Source organism: Pan troglodytes, chromosome 7 (genome assembly GCF_028858775.2).
Source record: "Pan troglodytes isolate AG18354 chromosome 7, NHGRI_mPanTro3-v2.0_pri, whole genome shotgun sequence".
In the NCBI taxonomy this organism is placed as follows: domain Eukaryota; kingdom Metazoa; phylum Chordata; class Mammalia; order Primates; family Hominidae; genus Pan; species Pan troglodytes.
The window spans coordinates 78,733,384-78,754,195 of record NC_072405.2 but is presented as its reverse complement, the minus strand read 5'-3'; the positions used below and the strand labels follow the sequence as shown (position 1 = coordinate 78,754,195).

Here is a 20,812-nt window from a genome sequence, read left to right as displayed (position 1 = left end):
TAAGTTTGCTCCAGATTTTAACTTACTGTGTGCATATTCTCCATGCGGTTTCTCTTGTTTTTAAGAATCACAGTCCCGAGTGGCAGAGGTGCTGGCTGTTGGTGGGAGTCCTGTAGATGTTGTCTGTATATACCTAGAGGGGCTGGTGTCTTTCCTGGTGCCAATCCTGTTCTCTCCTCCACTGAGTACAGGAAATGAGTGGCCACACAACTCAGTCGTGGCTTATGTGCAGAAGTTGAAATCAGGAATGCACTTCCCAGAAGAACAGTGATGTTACTGATAATTGGGCTCCCACAGAGGGGCCATTTTAACCCAAAAGTGCCAGGGAGCTCAACCTCTGAGCACATCATATCTCTATGGGAGAAAAATGGATTTGGGAGGCCAGGCTTACGTCTCCCTCCCTGAATTCACCACAGTGAGATTAGACCTCCCTGCCTCACCCTTCGTCATGCGGCTGCATGCCAGCCGCCTAGGCCAGGGCTGCAGCAGAGCAGGTGCCCCGAGAAAGCCACTCCGTAGGGTAAGGCCCTCAAATATTGCATGGGCCCCGTCTGCCACCCCTGTCTCCCAAGAACCCCAGGAATTGACCTGCCCTGCCTTGTGCTCTTTCTTCAGCTGCCATGTAACCTCCAAGAAGAGACTCACCTGCTATAAAAGCAGAACACTGAGATGGTCCCACATTCTGCCTTTTAAAAATTTACAGAAACAACCAACATGTACTGAGCATTTACTGCAAGCCTATTCTCTATTAAAAGTTTTGTTTAGATTCCCTCATTTAAACCACACCACAACTGTCTGGTAGAGCTACTGTTTTGAGAGTTTAATGACTCGATCAAGGTCTTACAACACTGGGAAGTAAATCCAGGCCGGCTGACCCCAAATATGCATTATTAACCCCTGCACCCTCCTGCCACTTCCCTAAAGGGAACACTGAGGGCTTGTGAGATTTTTCTAAGGGGTTTTATGCAGGTAACATTGGAGAAGGCCAACAACGGATAATTTTCTTCTTTGGTGCCACTCTCTCTAAATAGAGAAATTTAGATCTTGAAAGGGACAAGAAATATATTCATAAACAATGTGGACAGACAGTAAATATTCAGCTACATTTTTGGAAGCATCCTCAGCCTCAGGCATTGGGATTCTTCATCTCAGGAGGGAGGAACCTCCCAGAGCAAGGGAAGGGAATGAACCTTTTGGCCTCGAATTTACCAGGGATAGTGCCAGGCCCTTCGTAGATATTTAAGGTTCCCCACCATTTCAGATGAGACTGAATCTCAGAGGATGAGATAATTTATGCAGGACTACCAGCTAGCCTGAAGACTTAGAGAACTGGTGACCCAGACCAATCAAGGTAGAAAGTGCCCGGCTGGGGGTTTAGGGGTAGGCCTGCAACCAGCCCTGTGGTGCGGGCCACACGGCAGGCTGGCAGGACCAGGGGTTCACCTTCACGTGCATCCTGGTGGCCCATGGGGGCCCTTTAAACCCAAAATGGAAAGAGTAGTGTTAGGATGTAAGACATCAATTTTCAGTAAATATAGGATGTTCTCTCTTCCCAGCAAAGGCGTCTTTCAGGTGAGGCACAGTGGGTGGCACGCCTGTAGTCACAGCTACTCAGGTGGCTTGAGGCCAGGAGTTCTAGGCTGCAATGAGCTATGACTACACCTGTGAACAGCCACTGCACTCCAGCCTGGGCGACACAGCACCTCTCTGTTACCATCTTGCTCAGGCCACTGATAACCTCGTCAACTTTCCCTGTTTTTTTCTAGTCCCCCTCTTGAATCTACCTCATCCACCTGCACTTTCTTCATGCTGATTGTTAAGGCCAGAGAACAGTCCGTCATAGAGACTCATTTGCTTTAGAGAATAATCTGTATAGGATATCCCTTTTCATTCATCAGAAATAACCGGAAGTTACTTGGATTTGTCACTGTGCTACTTATGTGCACATTGACAGGGGTTCAGTCATCATCCCGTGTTTCCGTAATAAGCTCTGCTGCTGTTATGAATCAAGGAGCTTTTTCCAGAATTTTTTTTTTTTTTTTTTTGAGACGGACTCTGTGTCGACCAGGCTAGAGTGCAGTGGCGCGATCTTAGCTCACTGCAGCCTCTGTCTCCCAGGTTCAAGCGAATCTCCTGCCTCCACTTCCCAAGTAGCTGGATTACAGGCCCATGCCACCACACCCAGCTAATTTTTGTATTTTTAGTAGAGACAGGGTCTCACCATGTTGGCCAGGCTGCTCTCAAACTCCTGACCTCAAATGATCCGCCTGCCTCGGCCTCCCGAAGTGCTGGGATTACAGGCGTGAGCCACTGTGCCCTGCTCTTTTCCAGAATTGTTATTGGTAACTTGGTTCTATTTGTTGAACAAGATACTACTGTCATCCTTTTTTTTTTTTTTTTTAAGACAGAGTCTCGCTTTGTCGCCCAGGCTGGAGTGCAGTGGCGCAATCTCGGCTCACTGCAAGCTCTGCCTCCCAGGTTCATGCCATTCTCCTGCCTCAGCCTCCCGAGTAGCTGGGACTACAGGCACCTGCCACCAGGCCTGGCTAATTTTTTTGTATTTTTAGTAGAGACGGGGTTTCACCGTGTTAGCCAGGATGGTCTCGATCTCCTAACCTCATGATCTGCCTGCCTCGGCCTCCCAAAGTGCTGGGATTACAGGTGTGAGCCACTGCGCCTGGCCCTGTCATCCATTTTTAATTGACTGTTCCATTTATCTTGAATTGGAAATTATAATGGTACCTTGCTTTAAGCAGAGCTAGTATGTACAACCGTTGACTTACCAAAAATATATATTTAGAGAAGGGCAGTTATTTGACCTAACCAGAAGATTCTTCCTTTTATAAGAACTTACAGTATTTCTTTATATTTTAGATATATTTAAATAGATTAAAATTGAGTTTACTGCTCAGCAGCATGGTTCTCTTGTAATTACTTGTATTTACTAGTGTTATGAAAATTGATTACTAATAGGGTCGGCTTTTAGTTGATGATGATGGTGATAGTGGTGATGACATTTACTGAGCACTTATGATGTTCCAAGAACTATTTAAACACTTCATGTGCATCATTTTGTTTAATCCTTACAACCATCCTAGAAGTATTAGGTACATAATGGACCCCACCCCTAAAGTGACACAGCCAGGGTACACCCCAGGCAGCATGACTCCAGAGGTGTGTGCAGAGCACAGCATTCTCCTTCATCAAACTGATTCTGGCCGGTGGCTGCTCATTGATGTTAGTCCATGCCAGAGAATACTGCCTTACAAAGTTTCTAAGCCTCAGAAACGCAATAGGTATAAATACTTCTCTGGGAGGCTGAGGCAGGAGAATTGCTTTAACCTGGGAGGCAGAGGTTGCAGTGAGCCGAGATCGTACCATTGAACTCCAGCCTGGGCAACAAGAGCGAAACTCCGTCTCAAAAATAAATAAATAAATAAATAAATAAATAAATAAATAAATACTTCTCAGTAGACTTTTTCTAGACTAACTGGAAAATTGAGGGTTTTTCATATATTAATCAGCACCATGGAGTGTTTTTATATGAAATCATAAAAGTGACACAAGTTAGGAATACATATCTATTCAGCTTTATATTATAAAGTATGCTAAATGTTCTTCTCTGAGAAGTAAAATCACAGGTATTCTAAGCTCATTTTTTAAGCTTAGGAGAATTGTGCACCTGACCAGGGGCTAATGTAATTCCACCTTTGGCCACTAGAACTCATGATCTGGCAATACTTTCCCCAGAACTCTCTTTTTGGAGTGCTAAGGTAAAATAGATTATTTGGAGCTGGCTTCCTCTCTAATCTTACTTAAATTAGATAATTTCTAATGGCCCTGATGGGCTAGAATTCTGTGTCTAAATATCTAAATCCCAGAAGCAATTGTTCCCAAAGCAGACAGTATTTCCACTAACCAAACTCAGATCATGTTGTTATTTGTAATAATTTGATTTGTAGCAAGGTACAATTATAATCTCCAGTGTTGTCAGCCTTGCCTAGTCGGGCAATTTTTGTGATAGCAGTGACCAAGAATGTCTTGTTGTGGATATATCCCAGCACCTAGCATGTAATAGATGCTGAATTAATATTTGCTAAGTGAATGAAAACTTTCGGAAGGAAGATAGTCGGTAGCCAAAGAAAATCATTGACAGATATATTTGCACCAACCAAAGAAACAACGCCACATAATTTGCTCACTATAACCTTTGGTATTCAGTCATTCACATCATCAGCACATAGCAGCCAAAACCCAGCAAGAACACCCCAAGAGGCCGGGTGCAGTGCCTCACACCTGTAATCCCAGCATTTTGAGAGGCCAAGGCGGGCAGATCACTTGAGGTCAGGAGTTTGAGACCAACCTGGCCAACATGGTGAAACCCCATCTCTACTAAAAATACAAAAATTAGACACAAAGTGGGCACCTGTAGTCCCAGCTCTTGGGAGGCCAAAGCTGGAGAATCACTTGAACCTGAAGGTGGAAGTTGCAGTGAGCTGAGATTGCGCCACTGCACTCCAGCCTGGGCAACAGAGCAAGACTGCGTCTCAAAAAAAAAAAAAAAAGAACACCCCAGGAGTCAAAACCCATCATGATCTAGCTTGCTGAAGCCAGGGAGAACACACCCAGAGAACCTTGGGAGTATCTGATTAGGGAAAATCAGGAGGGCCATTTTATAGAAGAAGGGTTTGTACTGGATGAATTTGAGGAAGAATTAGGAAGCAGTGGCCCCTTCTGGATCGGATGCTGCCAAAAAGCAGCTGAGTGAATTGTTCAGTCATCTTTATTGAAGGTGGGAGAAATGAAATTGAGCTAGGATGTTGTTGGTTGGAGAGCGGTCATTAAGGAGAGATTCATCATCCATTTGCAGACGATGGCCTGCGAGAAATAGCATGTAGGATTCGCTGGGCTCCTCCTTGGCTCCTGGAAGCGTTGTGTGGAGGGAGGAATGGCGCCCTCTGCCTGTTCACCTCCACATCGAATGTACTCATCCAGATGCGGCCTCTGTGATTTGCTTTATTGAAAACAGTCAGGAATTTTGATGTTTTTGTGGTGGGCTTTATGATGGTTTCTTCAAAACCTCAAAGATATTTCACAACTTTTTATCTGTTTTCCTACAGAAATATTGCTGACACTGCTGAAGCCAGTTGCTTCTTCAGCTGACCGGGCTCACTTGCTCAAAACACTTCCAGTCTGGAGAGCTGTGTCTGTTTGTTTCAACCCAACTGACCTGCCAGCCGGTTCTGCTAGAGCAGACAGGCCTGGCCCTGGTTCCCAGGGTGGCGTCCACTCGGCTGTGGCAGGAGGAGCTGCCTCTTCTCTTGACAGTCTGAAGCTCGCATCCAGACAGTCGCTCAGTCTGTTCACTGCATTCACCTTAGTGCAACTTAGATCTCTCCTGCAAAAGTAAATGTTGACAGGCAAATTTCATACCCATGTCAGATTGAATGTATTTAAATGTATGTATTTAAGGAGAACCATGCTCTTGTTCTGTTCCTGTTCGGTTCCAGACACTGGTTTCTTGCTTTGTTTTCCCTGGCTAACAGTCTAGTGCAAAAGATTAAGATTTTATCTGGGGGAAAGAAAAGAATTTTTTAAAAAATTAAACTAAAGATGTTTTAAGCTAAAGCCTGAATTTGGGATGGAAGCAGGACAGACACCGTGGACAGCGCTGTATTTACAGACACACCCAGTGCGTGAAGACCAACAAAGTCACAGTCGTATCTCTAGAAAGCTCTAAAGACCATGTTGGAAAGAGTCTCCAGTTACTGAACAGATGAAAAGGAGCCTGTGAGAGGGCTGTTAACATTAGCAAATATTTTTTCCTTGTTTTTTCTTTGTTAAAACCAAACTGGTTCACCTGAATCATGAATTGAGAAGAAATAATTTTCATTTCTAAATTAAGTCCCTTTTAGTTTGATCAGACAGCTTGAATCAGCATCTCTTCTTCCCTGTCAGCCTGACTCTTCCCTTCCCCTCTCTCATTCCCCATACTCCCTACTTTCATTCCTTTTTTAAAAAATAATATAAGCTACAGAAACCAGGTAAGCCCTTTATTTCCTTAAATGTTTTGCCAGCCACTTACCAATTGCTAAGTATTGAATTTCAGAAAAAAAAATGCATTTACTGGCAAGGAGAGGAGCAAAGTTAAGGCTTGATACCAATCGAGCTAAGGATACCTGCTTTGGAAGCATGTTTATTCTGTTCCCCAGCAACTCTGGCCTCCAAAATGGGAGAAAACGCCAGTGTGTTTAAATTGATAGCAGATATCACGACAGATTTAACCTCTGCCATGTGTTTTTTATTTTGTTTTTTAGCAGTGCTGACTAAGCCGAAGTTTTGTAAGGTACATAAAATCCAATTTATATGTAAACAAGCAATAATTTAAGTTGAGAACTTATGTGTTTTAATTGTATAATTTTTGTGAGGTATACATATTGTGGAATTGACTCAAAAATGAGGTACTTCAGTATTAAATTAGATATCTTCATAGCAATGTCTCCTAAAGGTGTTTTGTAAAGGATATCAATGCCTTGATTAGACCTAATTTGTAGACTTAAGACTTTTTATTTTCTAAACCTTGTGATTCTGCTTATAAGTCATTTATCTAAACTATATGATATGCAGCCGCTGTAGGAACCAATTCTTGATTTTTATATGTTTATATTCTTTCTTAATGAACCTTAGAAAGACTACATGTTACTAAGCAGGCCACTTTTATGGTTGTTTTTCTTGCCCACTCTGGTAGGGGAAAAATCTTTTATTAATAGGTGTCAGTTTCAGACAACTGCAATACCAAGAAACTGATGACCTTTTTTGAGCTATTTCTCCTTAACCCCTAATACCTTTCTTACCTAAATTTCAGAATGATATCTTTTTGATGTCTAAAAAGCAAAGCATTTTATAATATCTCATTAGCCAGGCTTTTTAGGAACAGAGAAGTTTTTCCTTGAAATTTGATTGTTTGTTTATTTGTGGCAGGGTGAAAAATGTACAAACTACCCCTATTTATACTTATATCTCTCTCTATATGTACACATTATGGAAATATAGAAAGAGATATAGCCCAAAGATAGATGGTAAGTAGACAGTCTGAAAATGTTGCTCCATACTAAAGAACCTTTCTGGAAATTTGCATTTCGCTACTTTTTTCCACTTGAGAGGGGTCTCAATACAGGGAGGTGGCCAAGGAACAACACTTCTCAGTGGCCACCAGTTCATATATCCCCTCAAAAGGCTCTACTTTTCTCCACCAAACCATTGGGTTGCCCAACTGTGATGGAAAAAACAAGCAGATGTTGGCCCAGAACTCCAGGACCTCCCCATGGGCTGAGGCACACACACAATTCAGTGTGACCAGTTTTAATGTTCAGAAATATGTGAATGAGAATGACTTTTAACTTCACACAGCACAAAAGAGAAATGGAGTTTAAACTGGATTTGTTTTGTTTTGAGTTTCAAGTCCCTTTTCACTACAACACCGTCCAAAACTATCTACCTATCTCTTCTTTTTTATCCATCTGCCCGCTGTATTTTAATGTCAATCCTAATTCAGACAAATCCGCAACTTCATGATACTGGTAATTTATAATAATTTGTGATCATTGCTGTTTTGAAGGAAAAGAGACGATAAATTATCTTACGGTTTCAATCAGGTAATGGATTTTGTTTTACATCTAGTTAGGAGAAGAAAAGTAAGTGAAGGAATCCTCTGATCATATTGATCACTATAGAAGCAAAAGCCAAATCAGTTCCCTTCATTATCAGTATTTCTCATGCTGTACACAATAAATTTGTTAGACTGAGTACTTGGTTTTTGTTTAATAGAACAAATAATCAGTGTTTCACTTATATTACTAAATGTGAAAAACATAATGTGAAAAGTATACATACATTAACTTGGTTGTAAAACTCATTTTAAGTGTTCATGTAATGTGGTAAGTTTAAAAAGTGAAGTGAGCTGTTTTACTACAATGAATTCGTTTGACTCAAAGATTAAAATGCCCCTCCCCCTATGTGTATCTCTTATGGCCTGTAATAATTGAAAGCAATGTTTTTGCAGTTTATATAATGCAATTTTTAATCTGTGTTCAAAAATGGAGTTCATATGGGCTTAACACATGAAATGGGTGGCACAGATCCACTTGCAGAACCCAAAGATACACAATCAATTTTGAAATGCAACTTAAGCCATTAATTGTTGGTGTGAATTTAAAATTTTCTAGTGTTTGTATGGTAGTATGCTGCCTAAGAGCAAAGCATTCTCTGCACAAAAGAAAATTACTGTAGTGGCTTCGATTTTAATTAGAATTTTCTCCCTGGTGTTTCTTTATAGACTAAAACAAAATCTTTTAAGTTTCTTACTACAGGTAAAAGCTATGTGCAAGAACCTCAAAATGCTAAAATCTAGCATAATGCCTTAGATCTGTTTTTAAGTCTTGTATATTCCTACATAGCTGTCCGATGTATTATATTTGTATAGTGAATTGTGTACAATTTTTGAATAAGTGCATCATCACTTAACCTTTATGTTGTTTGAATAGTGATGATGATACATTTCTTCAAACATTTAACTGTCATTTTTTTCCTTTGTCATTTGTGAGTTTTATTTGTACAGTTCCTCATGAAGTTGCATCTGAGATGTGTGTATATGAAAAGATTATACAAGGGTAAAATTAAGCAATATATTAACTATGGTTCTTCAGGAGAAAGCTTACAGTGTTTCAGGTTGTGATTTATTTTCAAAATGGAGTTGACTCTGAACATCACTTTGTTCACCTGCATTGATGTTTGTATTTCTAGTGTGAGCAGTTTATGCAAAGGTAGATATATTCAGAGAAATTTTAAATACATTTATGCAAGTTAATATTGCTTTGCTGATGCTATTTGCTTATTTGATGTTAAATAATGCTATTGTAAATAAAGAATTCTGTTGTTATTGCATCATTTAATAAATTTTAATGCCTTCGGGTTTTACATGGCTTTAGAGATTTTAATGTGTTTATATTGTATCTTCTTTCATAATTGCATTTAAAAAGACCTTGTAATTTAATAATTTATTATATTTATATGGTAGTTGACACTGTTGACAGCACCTTAACATTTAATTCTTCCAATAACCCATTTTATAAATTTTTACATTTGAAATAAAGGATTATCTAATAACTTAATGGCAAATATAAGCCACATCTAGTTCCATTCAGTCCTAGATGACTCATCACCATACTGTTCCACCTTCCACTCCCAAATCTCCAGACACATTTATAAGAATAATGTGGACTTCTGACTGGCTTAGGAAGGTCGTATCATGCATTAGAATATCCATAATGGTTTAATAGTTGATAAGCAGTACAAGTACAGTACCTGAAACCTAGATCATAAACTATGTGAAATATTAGGAAATACAACCTGGAATTGTATTTTTAAAAGATCCCCCAAAAAATGATTAGAAAACTATATCAATGCTATTAACTATTTTAACAGATTAAAGGAAGAAATAAACATGATTAACAATGAGTGCCATTTGATAAATTTGTGTAGGACAAACGTTAGCTCTCATTCATTTTTAAAAAATAAAGCTAGGAAAAGTAAATGTCATAAATATATTTAAAGTTATCTGATGGCATTCCCAATGAAACATCTTAATGGTGAACTAAAAGTATTAATTAAAGTCAACAAAACAAGGAGCCCCACTACCAAGACTAAGAAATAAAGTACTAATACGAGAATAGACAGAAAACATTTTTGACAACTTGATTATGGGAAAACCCGAAAGGTTTTTGGGTTTTTGGTTTTGCCCTGCTTTTGGAATGAATAGAAAAGCTCTGTAAGATGGCTAGACTATACAAAAATCAATATAATCTATCCACACTAATTTTTAAATTGTATCTTTAAAAGATGCCCATTCACAATAACAAAATAATACAATGCTTATTAAGTGGAATTACATCTAACAGGAAGTGTCACAGAGCTTTGTGAAGAAAACTAAAGGTTAATCAAAAGATGTAGATTTTAAAAAATGGAGACATGCTATCAACCCAGAAAGACCCAAATATAAGACCATTCATTCTTTCCCGAAATTCATGACAATCCCTATCAAGAAAAAGAAGTAAGATGCATTTGGAAGAAAAAATGTGTGATGATAATGAGAAATTTGGAAGATGTGGGACTTCTAACAAAACATTTTATAATCTATTGATTTGTGGTATAAAATAACACAGGTAGGAATAAATACTCTTTATTTATTCCTTTACTTAACACAGATAGGAATAAATACTCTTTGAAAAAGAGCCCAGAGACAGATTGCTGTGTAAATATAAAATCAATATATGACAGATTTCATTTCTAATTCACAGAATCATTGTTCTGAAAAAAAATGGTGTTGAGACAGTTGGTCACATTTGAGTGAAATACCAAGCTTAACTCCCTACCCCACGATATTAACAAATGCCAAATGGATCAAGGGTTAAACATAAATGTAAAATTGCTAGAAGGTTATGTTTGCATTATCAGAAAAGTGGAAACATCTTTTGAAAAACAAGTTATTAAGAAATGGATAAGTAAATATACATATATTTGTGTGTGTATAAGTATATATTAGATTTATTATATATAAGATTTATATATTAGATTTGTTTATATATTATATATGTGTATACATATAAACCTAATATGTAATATATATTCTACCAAAAATATTCTAATATTCTACATATACATAAATCAGATATACTGTAGACTCACCAAATATAATGTATAACAGTAATATTAAAATACAAAGTTAAAAATGAAAAAAGGAAAATGAGCAAAAAAGATGAAATACTGAAAGTGAAAAATAGCTAATATTAGGTGTTGAACATCATAATAAGTTGCAAACAAAAATAGTAAGGAGATGCTATTTTTCATTTATTGATTTGGCAAAAAAGAGGTTAGTAATAGCCACAAATAACTTCCATGGACTATGGTGGAAATGAACATTCTTTGGCACCTGGAATAAATGTGTAAGTTTGGTAAGATAGGTATTTCTTTGTATTTTGGGTAGAACTCATGACTGAAGCCATATGGCTAGAGTTGTCTGGCCTCCAGTTTAATTCTTCAGAATGTCTCCTCTTACTTTTTAAACCTGTCTATTCCACCTACTGCATATTTGAACCAATTTTTTTTCCTAGCTTGTGTTTACTTTGGGTTTATTTTGGTAGGTTTTTTTCTAACTTCTTGAGAATGTATAAATTTTTCACCTTTTTTTTTTCCTACTGTATAAATTTCAAGGCTATACGTCCTCTTTACAGCTTTTAGCAGCATCCTACACATTTTGTCTACTAATGCTAACAAAGTCTCCGATTATGGTTTGGAATTTTTCTCACTTCTGTTGATTTTTGCTACTTCACTCAGAAGCTATGTTATTAGGAGCATATACGTTTCTCAAGACAAACTGGCTCTTTTACTATTATATAATGCCCCACACTATCTCTGGTAAGCTTCCTTGCCTTGTTTTCTTTGTCCGAAATGCACATAGACATGCTAAAGCTGGATTCATTTTGCAGGTTGTATCTTTATTCATCCTTTAACTTCCAACCTTGTAGACAGAATATAAGTGGTTCCTTACTAATTTTTAATCTGGTTTGTTATCAGTTACTGAGGTCTCTTTCTCCCTTTAAGTATATTATCTCTGCTTTTGTATTTTGAAACACTATTTGGCACATAGACAGTACCAATATAACAGTTACATGCCCTTCTGATGCATTGACCCTTTCATCATTTGGTCAGAGATCAGAAAGTGAGGGAGCCTGATACGGAAGAAACTGGGAGGTGTGTTCCAGGTAGAACAAACAGCAGGTACAAAGGTCAGGAGACAAAACCAACTTGTGATGTCTGAAGGACGGTGAGGCCAGTGTGTGGTTAGAAAGACACTTGAGGGGCAACATCAGGAGGCGAGGGCCAAAACGCAGCCTGGGGCCAGATCATCCAAGGTCTCAAGGACCAAAGCAAGGAACTTGGTTCTTATTCTAAGTATGGAAGCCAGTGGAGAGTTTCTGTTTGTTTTCGTTTTTGTTTTTTTTGTTTTGAGACGGAGTTTCGCTCTTGTTGCCCAGGCTGGAGTGCAATGGCGCAATCTGGGCTCATTGCAACCTCCACCTCCCAGGTTCAAGCAATTTTCCTGCCTCAGACACCTGAGTAGCTGGGATTAGAAGCATGTGCCACCACGCCCCGCTAATTTTGTATTTTTGGTAGAGATGGGGTTTCTCCATGTTGGTCAGGCTGGTCTCGAACTCCTGACCTCAGATAATCCACCCCCCCCCCCCCCGGCCCTTGGCTTCCCAAAGTGCTGGGACTACAGGCATGAGCCACCACACCTGGCCTGGAGAGTTTTTAAAAGGGAGTAATAGGACCTAACTTTTGTTTTCAAAAGGCCAGCAACTATGTGGAGAAATGTCTCAATTTAAAAAATAAGTTAATTATGGCTTGGCGCGGCGTCTCACACCTGTAATCCCAGCACTTTGGGGGGCCGAAGCAAGCGGATCGCCTGAGGTCAGGAGTTCGAGACCAGCCTGGCCAACATGGTGAAACCCTGTCTCTACAAAAAAAAAAAAAAAAAAATACAAAAAATCAGCCGGGTGTGGTGGCACGTGCCTGTAATCCCAGCTACTCGGGAGGCTGAGGCAGGAGAATCGCTTGAACCCAGGACGCAGAGGTTGCAGTGAGCTGAGATTATGCCACTGCATTCTAGCCTGGGCAACAGGAGCAAAACTCAGTCTCAACAACAACAACAAAAAGTTAAAATAAATTTTAAAAATGAAATACCACACGGGGCCAAATTTTTTTTTAAAAAAGTCCAGGGAAATCAGTTAATAGCCTATTAAAGAGGTCAGTTAGAATGGAGGATTGAACCCATGACTACCTCATCTCCCTCCCATATCCCACTAACACAAATGCCTTTTTTTTTTTTTTTGAGACAGAGTCTCACTCTGTGGCCCAGGCTGGAGTGCAGTGGTGTGATCTCGGCTCACTGCAACCTCTGTCTCTCAGGTTCATGCGATTTTCCTGCCTCAGCCTCCCAAGTAGCTAGGACTACAAGTGTGCACCACAACAGCCAGCTAATTTTTGTATCTGTAGTAGAGATGGGGTTTTACCGTGTTGGCCAGGCTGGTCTCGAACTCTTGACCTCAAGTGATCTGCCCACCTCGGCCTCCCAAAGTGCTGGGATTATAGACATGAGCCACTGCACCCAGCCAAATGCCTTTTTTTTTTTTTCCACACACAGGATCTCTGTCACCCAGGCTGGAGTGCAGTGGCATAACCATAGCTCACTACATCCACGAACTCCTGGGCTCAAATGATCCTTCCACCTCAGTCTCCTGAGTAGCTAGGACTACAGGCGTAGTCCTAGCCCAGCTAATTTTTTACATTTTGTAGAGACGGAAAGGTTTCACTATGTTGCCCAGGCTGGTCTTAAACTCCCAGCCTCAAGTGATCCACCCGCCTCGGCCTCACAAAGTGCTGGGATTATAAGCATGAGCCACCGCGCCTGGCCCAAATGCCTTTTTATAAAGGCATAAACCCACAAGGACAAGGATAATAGGAGATGAAACAACAGCAACAAAATGTAAGTTGAAAGCTGATAAAAGGTTGGTGACTCATTTTGTAGCCCCTGGAAAGCTGAATGGCAAGCAGTGAGTAACGTCAAGAAGCAAGCGAAGTTTCCCACAGATGTCTCCCGGCTCAGGAGCCAGCCAGCACCTCTGGATGCGTGATTAAGAAGCCAAATCATCTGGGCGCGGTGGCTCACGCCTGTAATCCCAACACTTCTGGAGGCCGAGGCGGGCGGATCACCTGAGGTCAGGAATTTGAGACCAGCCTGGCCAACATGGTGAAACTCCGTCTCTACACAGGGCATAGTGGCGCGCGCCCGTAGTCCCAGCTGCTCCGGAGGCTGAGGCAGGAGAATCGCTTAAACCGGGGAGGCGGAAGTTGCAGTGAGCCGAGATGACGCCACTGCACTCCAGCCTGGGTGTCGGAGTGAGACTCTGTCTCTAAATAAATAAATAAATAAATAAATAAAATGTGGCAGGGATACCAAGGCGGACCCAACAGGAGACAGGACTGCTGTAAGGAGCAACCTTGACTCAAGCACTCTGTCGGCCTTGCCAAACTTGGATTTGGGACTGCACTTTTAGATCCTTTCACCTAACCTTCCTTCACGGTCTTTCCGCTCTTCTAGCCTCCCCTCGATTCCTCCCTACTTTCAGGCGATTGGCAGGTTAAGGAGCTAATTGTTAAGAGGTTTAGATGCTGAACTAAGGAAGGTCTGTTACGCAAAAGATAGAACCCTTGTAGGAAAAGCCTGGGGCCCTTCAACATGGGTGGAAATATCTGGATGGATACTTCTGAAGCTATTGACTGAAGCTCCCTGAGCCTTCTCGGCTTGTAGAGAAGGCCCATCCTTCCCTACCGGGAGCTATCGGCTTAACAGCTACAATCAAAAAAGATAAGAATGGGCAGTTTGAATCGCGGTGGGACAAAGGAGTCTCGCCATGGGTCTGATTAGCCCTTTCTCCGCCTTGCTTGAGCTTCAGCAGAATTCGAAATGACTGGCGGTAAGGCTGGGAAGGACTCCGGAAAGGCCAAGACAAAGGCGGTTTCCCGCTGCCAGAGAGCCGGCTTGCAGTTCCCAGTTGGGCGTATTCATCTACACCTGAAATCTAGGACGACCAATCATGGACGTGTGGGCGCGACTGCCGCTGTGTACAGCGCAGCCATCCTGAAGTACCTCACCGCAGAGGTACTTGAACTGGCAGGAAATGCATCCAAAGACTTAAAGGTAAAGCGTAGTACCACTGGTCACTTGCAACTTGCTATCCGTGGAGATGAAGAATTGGATTCTCTCATCAAGGCTACGATTGCTGGTGGTGGTGTCATTCCACACATCCACAAATCTCTGACTGGGAAGAAAGGACAACAGAAGACTGTCTAAAGGCTGCCTGGATTCCTTGATATCTCAGGACTCTAAATACTCTGCCAGCTGTCCAGTGTTGCGGATTCCAGTGGACTGCATCTCTGTAAAAAACACAATTTTGCCTTTTTGAAATTCTATGTGAGCAATCTGGAAGTTTAATTAGCTTTCCAACCAACCAAATTTCTGCATTCCAGTCTTAACCATATTTAAGTATTACTGTGGCTTCAAAGAAGCTATTGATTCTGAAGTAGTGGGTTTTGATTGAGTGGACTGTTTTTTAAAAATTGTTTGGATTTTAATTGTGATGCAGAAGTTAGAGTAACAAACATTTGGTTTTGTACAGACATTATTTCCACTCTGGTGGATAAGCTCAATAAAGGTCATATTACAAACCTAAAAAAAAAAAAAAAAAAAAAAAGCAAAGAATGAAGGAGCAGTTGCCTCAATTAAAAGTCATGATTCTTGTTCAGTTTCCAGAACTGAGCCAATTTTCAAATCCAAAATTCACTGATAGGAGGTGGCCAAGACCCTAGGGGTAAGAACCCTGCAATCTCATGGCAAATATATACTGCAAGGATTCCCCCAGTATTTCCCTAAAGGGAGCTATGGTCATTTACTCAGGTGACTATACACTGGGAGACATTTAAAGGATTCTTGGCACAGGGTCTGAGTTGACATTGATACCTGAAAACATGAGCGTTATCCCGAGCCCCTGCTAGAGTGGGGGCCAAGTGATCAATGGAGTACTGGCTGAAGTCCCATTCACAGTGGGCCCAGTGGTTCCATGGTCCCAGTTGGCTTTTCCCGAGTCCCTGATTATACAACAGGAATTTTATGCTTGGCAGTTGGAATAATCCTCATGTTGGGTTGCTGGCCTGTACTGCCTTGGAGTGGAGTGGGGCGGTGCAGATGAGCACCATTAAAGACCTTCATATAGGATACAGAGTGCTGGCCCTTAGCATTTGCAGGGTGATCCCTGCTTTTGCACCCCGGAGAATGACTGTAGGCTACCACAGATGTAACCAACTTCATTTCTGATTGCACTGCAAGGCTGGATGTGATATTGTCACCGTGGCAGACTAGGCATCAGGTACGTGGTGATGCAGCCAGTGATTTGGCAAGTGCATTCCTTTCCATTGTAATTAGAAAAGAGAACCAGAAATATTTGCTTTCAAACAAGAGAAACAGGAATATTCATTTATAGTTTATTTCAGGACTATATTAAGTTTCCCAACTTCCGTCATGATATAGTCCAAAGAGAACCTGGACCACGCAGACATCAAGCAGAACATGACGCTGACCCATTCTATCAGTGACGTTGTGCTGATTGCACAGGACAGATGAGAGGCTCGTATACCAGAAGTCTTGGTAAGCTCGTGGGAAGTAAATGCTATGATGACTCAGGGACTGGCTGCTTCAGTGACATTTTGAGAGGTCCAGTGATGGAGGGCATGCCAAGATAACCATTTCAAAGTGAAAGGCAAATTGCTGCATCTGGAATCTCCTACCACAAACAAGGAGGCACAGCTCCTGGTAGAGCTATTTGAGTTTTGCAGGTAACACCCTACACTCTGAGGACTACTATTCAGTGCCTTCCACATGCAAGAATACTTCTCCAGCCTGTAAACCAGGTGACACAGAAGGCTTCCAGCTTTGAGTGAGGCCTGGAGCAGGAAAGGGTTATGTGACAGGTCCAGGCCACAGTGCAAACCACACTGCAACTTGGACCATCTGATCTTCAGACCCTATGGTGTTGGTGGGGTAGGGGTAGTCAGCAGTTGGAAAGGAGGCAGCGTGAGGGGATGGGTAATGGCGAGCTCTGGTGGAAGAATCAGATCGCAGCCTCCTGGGATTCTGGAGCAAGACCATGATATCCACAGCAGAGCAGCTTATGCTGTTTGAGAAGCAACTGTTACTGGAGCCTGGTGGAGATAGAACCCTTGGCCACCAAACACCATGTGACCACACGTCCATAAGTGACTGCTGGGAACGGGGTTCTGTCGGACCCAACAAGTCATAAAGTCACATGTGTCCAGCAGCAATCATAAAATGGAAGTGATCCATCAGGATTGGGTCCTGGAGGGGCCACAGGGCATGAGTAAGCTGCATGAGCAAGAAGCCCAGAGGCCCATGTCACCCACAACAGATGCACCCATGCCCTCCCCTGGTTATGTGTACAGCCTACTAGGGAGAGTCCATATGACTGGCTAAATAAGAAGGAAAAAGCCCAAGCTTGGTTTACAGATGGATCTGCTCACTTCATGGGTAGAGCTAAAAGCGGATATTAGCCACACTGACGGGTGGCCTGGAAAGAGGGAACAATGTTCTCAATGGGGGAAGCTGCAAGGAGTAGATACGTGTGAGGAAAAGTGGCCTGAAGGGAAAATATGTACAAATTCCTGGCCAATGACCAATGGTCTGAGCATCTGGTCAGGGACTTGGAAGGAAACAGATTGGAAGATTGGAGACAAGGAATCCTGAGAAAGAGGCGTGTGGATGTGCATATGGAAATGGGTAGACAGTTCAAGGACTTCTGATTTGCATGTTAATGCCCACTGGAAACATCTACCACAAGAGACGCACTGAACAACCAAGTAGACAAAATGACTTGCCAGTGGACACGAGCCACCTTCAGTCACCCCAGAACGGCTGGAGACATGAATGGCATGCCCACGGTGGCAGAGACGGGGCTCTGCTTGGGCCCAACAATGTGGATTTTCACTTACCAAGGCAGAGCTAGCCATTGCTGCCTCCGAATGTCCAACTTGTGAGCAACAGGGACCAATACTGAGCCCCAGTATGGCGCTATATCTCCAGACCAGATCTGTGAAAGCCAAACACATCGTGCCCCTTCAATCTTGGAGGGTCAGCAGTTCATCCTCACCGCTTTAGATACCCGGGCATGGATTGACCTTCCCTGACCACAGATCCTCTGCCAGGCTTGGGGGATTCCTGATTCACAAACACAGAATTACAAGGAGCAGAATATCTGACAAGAGGCCCAACTTCCTAGTGAAGGTGGGGCAGGAGGGGGCCCCTGGCCATAGGGTCCATGGTCATATGACAGACTGCTCCAGGTTGAAGCAGCTGGCCTCACAGAGCTTGGGAGCAGCTTCCTGAAAAACAACGGGAAGTGCTAGCTCGGAGGCACACTCCTTCAGGATTCAACTTATGCACTAAATCAGAAACCTCTAAATGGCACTGTGTCCTTAATCAGAGAATATGTGGATCCGGGACTCAAGGGATGGAAGCAGGAATGGCCCCTTTCAACATGATTCCCAATAGCCCACTGGGGAATTTTATCCTTGTCATCCCCGAAACTCTGGGTGCTGCAGCGTTGGAGGTCCTGATCTCGAAGGGAGCACACTTGCCAGTGGACGTGGTAAGGGTCCATTGAACTACAAGTTACGGCCGCCACTGGCACACTTAGGACTTCACATGCCCAGAACCAGCAGGTGAGAAGAGTCACTACAGTGGCAGGGCAATTAACCCTGATTGGCAGGAGGAAGTAGGGCTGTCCAGTGCATCCCAGAATTGCCTGGATCCATTGTAACTGTGAATGGACACATGCAGCAAATCTGGACTGAAAGACTCAGAGCCCTCAGGAATGAAGATTTGGGTCACACCCCCAGGGAAGCCAAGGCCTCCTGAGGTGATTGCTGAGGATGAGGGGAATTTAGAATGAATGGAGGAGGAGAAAGAAGGCAAGTGCCAGTTGTGGTCTCAAGACCAATGGCATTGATGGCGACTACAGTTCATCCCACTGAATGCTCTCTTCTCAGTTTTCCCCAAGAAAGAGAAGTCCACAGAAATCACAGAGGAGCAGACCCGAATGTATGTGAAGAAGTAGATCTGTGAAGAAAGAGGTGAACTATGGCATAACAGCAATATTTAATGAAATAAAGACAAAATTTTCCAAATCTGATGAATGATATACATCCACAGATCCAAGAAGCTCACAAGCCTCAAGTAGGATAAAATGCATGCACCACCCACACTCATTTACTTATAGACACATCAACATACACGCACCAAGACACACCACAATCAAATGGATGAATGCCAGTGATGAAAAGGGAAACCATGAAAGCAGCCAGAGAAAGATGACGCATTACATACAGGTGAACAGCATAAGAATGACTGCAATCTTCTTTTAATTTTTATTTTTTAGAGATGGAGTCTTGCTATGTTGCCCAGGCTGGTCTTGAACTCCTGGCCTTAAGCAATCCTCCCACCTCAGCCTCCCAAGAAGCTGAGATTACAGTTGTGTACTACCATGCCCAGCTGGTGCAATCCTCCAGTCAAAAACTACACAAACCAAGGCTGGGCACTGTGGCTCATGCCTCTAATCCCAGCACTTTGGGAGGCTGAAGCAGGAGGATTGCTTGAGGCCAGGAGTTCAAGACCAACCTGGGCAACATAGCAAGACCCTGTCTCTACCAAAAAAAAAAAAAAAAAAAAACTTCACAAGTCAGAAGAGAAGACATGTGACTGGACAATGAAATATGACTAAAATTCTTAACATTTCAGTCAATGAAGTCAATTCAGAGGAGAAATATGAGTTCTGGTACTTGTCTGGACACCCAGTAAAACCAAAATGTACTAGAATAAAAACATATAGAATGATTCTGAATATCTTGGAGGAAAACCCCAGAGACAATAATGGAGCACTCTTTTTCCGTCTCCTCTCCTCCTCTCCCCTCCCCCCTCCCTCTTTCTCCCCTCCCCTCCCCTTCCCTCCCCTCTCCTTTTCTTTCCTTTCCTTTGCATGTCAATGGCTACAATTGAAGCACTCTTTAATTCCCAGATCACCAATATTCTTAAGACAAAGAGGATAATATTACACAAAAAACACAGACAGCTGGGCGCAGTGGCTCACACCTGTAATCCCAGCACTTTGGGAGGCTGAGGCGGGCAGATCACCTGAGGTTGGGAGTTCGAGACCACCCTGACCAACATGAAGAAACCCCATCTCCACTAAAAATACAAAATTAGCTGGGTGTGGTGGCACATGCCTGTAATCCCAGCTGCTCGGGAGGCTGAGGCAGGAGAATTGCTTGAACCCAGGAGGCGGAGGTTGTGGTGAGCCAGAGATGATGCCATTGCACTCCAGCCTGGGTGACAGAGCGAGCCGCTGTCTCCAAAAAAAAAAAAGAAAAAGAAAAATTGACAACATGTATCAGGAGTCTTTTTTGTTTGTCCCATTTCAGAGAATCTTACCTAAGGTAAATAATACAAAATACAGAAAAACTGTGAGCACAAACTTATGTTGGCATTATTTATATTATTGAAAAATTGGACATAACAAGTCAATGATTCTGTCACCTATTATATAGGCTATTAACCTTCTATGAACTTTTCATGATGTTCACACAAAAATGAAATCACCCGGCAACTCCGCTGTCAGAATGCATCCTTGTCGTTAAGCGACACATAACTGTAGTATCAGTTTTCTTAATCTTTCCTCATTAGACATTTTTAGCTGATGAAATTACAGATAACTTTTTTCTCTGACTTTTTTCCAACGTTTGTAAATATGCTATAATGATAATAAACTGCGTACTTTCATCATCAGAAACGCCTACGCACAAACCTCCTGCAGAGAAAGCAGAATGTTTCTCCCACTGGGGGGCCCCAGACCCTAAACTAAGCAGCTGCGATGACCTCCCAAGCGAGGGAGTAACCACGGCAATTGCTTTGCCTTCTCCCTGTGAAAGTTCGCTTTTCACTGTTTGTTCTCTTTTGTTCCACAGCTGGCCATTGTCCCGCTCCTGATTTGGACTGTCTACTTGCCTTTTCCACAGAGACACCGGAGCCCTCGGCCCAGTACCCTCTTGCCAGTGGTTTCTCATATAGAGG

At 42.2% G+C, this 20,812-nt stretch overlaps 2 protein-coding genes across 39 annotated transcripts in view; both read left to right on the top strand.

Moving 5' to 3' along the window:
- NCOA2 (nuclear receptor coactivator 2) overlaps positions 1-8,976 on the top strand; it is a 297,091-nt gene extending 288,115 nt beyond the window's left edge. For all 38 annotated transcript variants that reach the window (XM_054656809.2, XM_063817157.1, XM_063817184.1 and 35 more), the window contains one exon: positions 5,121-8,976. In XM_054656809.2, coding sequence (XP_054512784.1) covers positions 5,121-5,132 — 12 coding nt within the window. In that variant the 3' untranslated portion in view covers positions 5,133-8,976. The remainder of the gene's footprint in view (positions 1-5,120) is intronic.
- Positions 8,977-13,294: 4,318 nt separating this feature from the next.
- LOC129135731 (histone H2A.Z-like) lies at positions 13,295-19,363 on the top strand. Its single transcript, XM_054656808.2, has one exon. The coding sequence runs from the start codon at positions 14,585-14,587 to the stop codon at positions 14,969-14,971; it is 387 nt and encodes a 128-aa protein (XP_054512783.1). The 5' UTR covers positions 13,295-14,584; the 3' UTR covers positions 14,972-19,363.
- Positions 19,364-20,812: the final 1,449 nt, after the last annotated feature.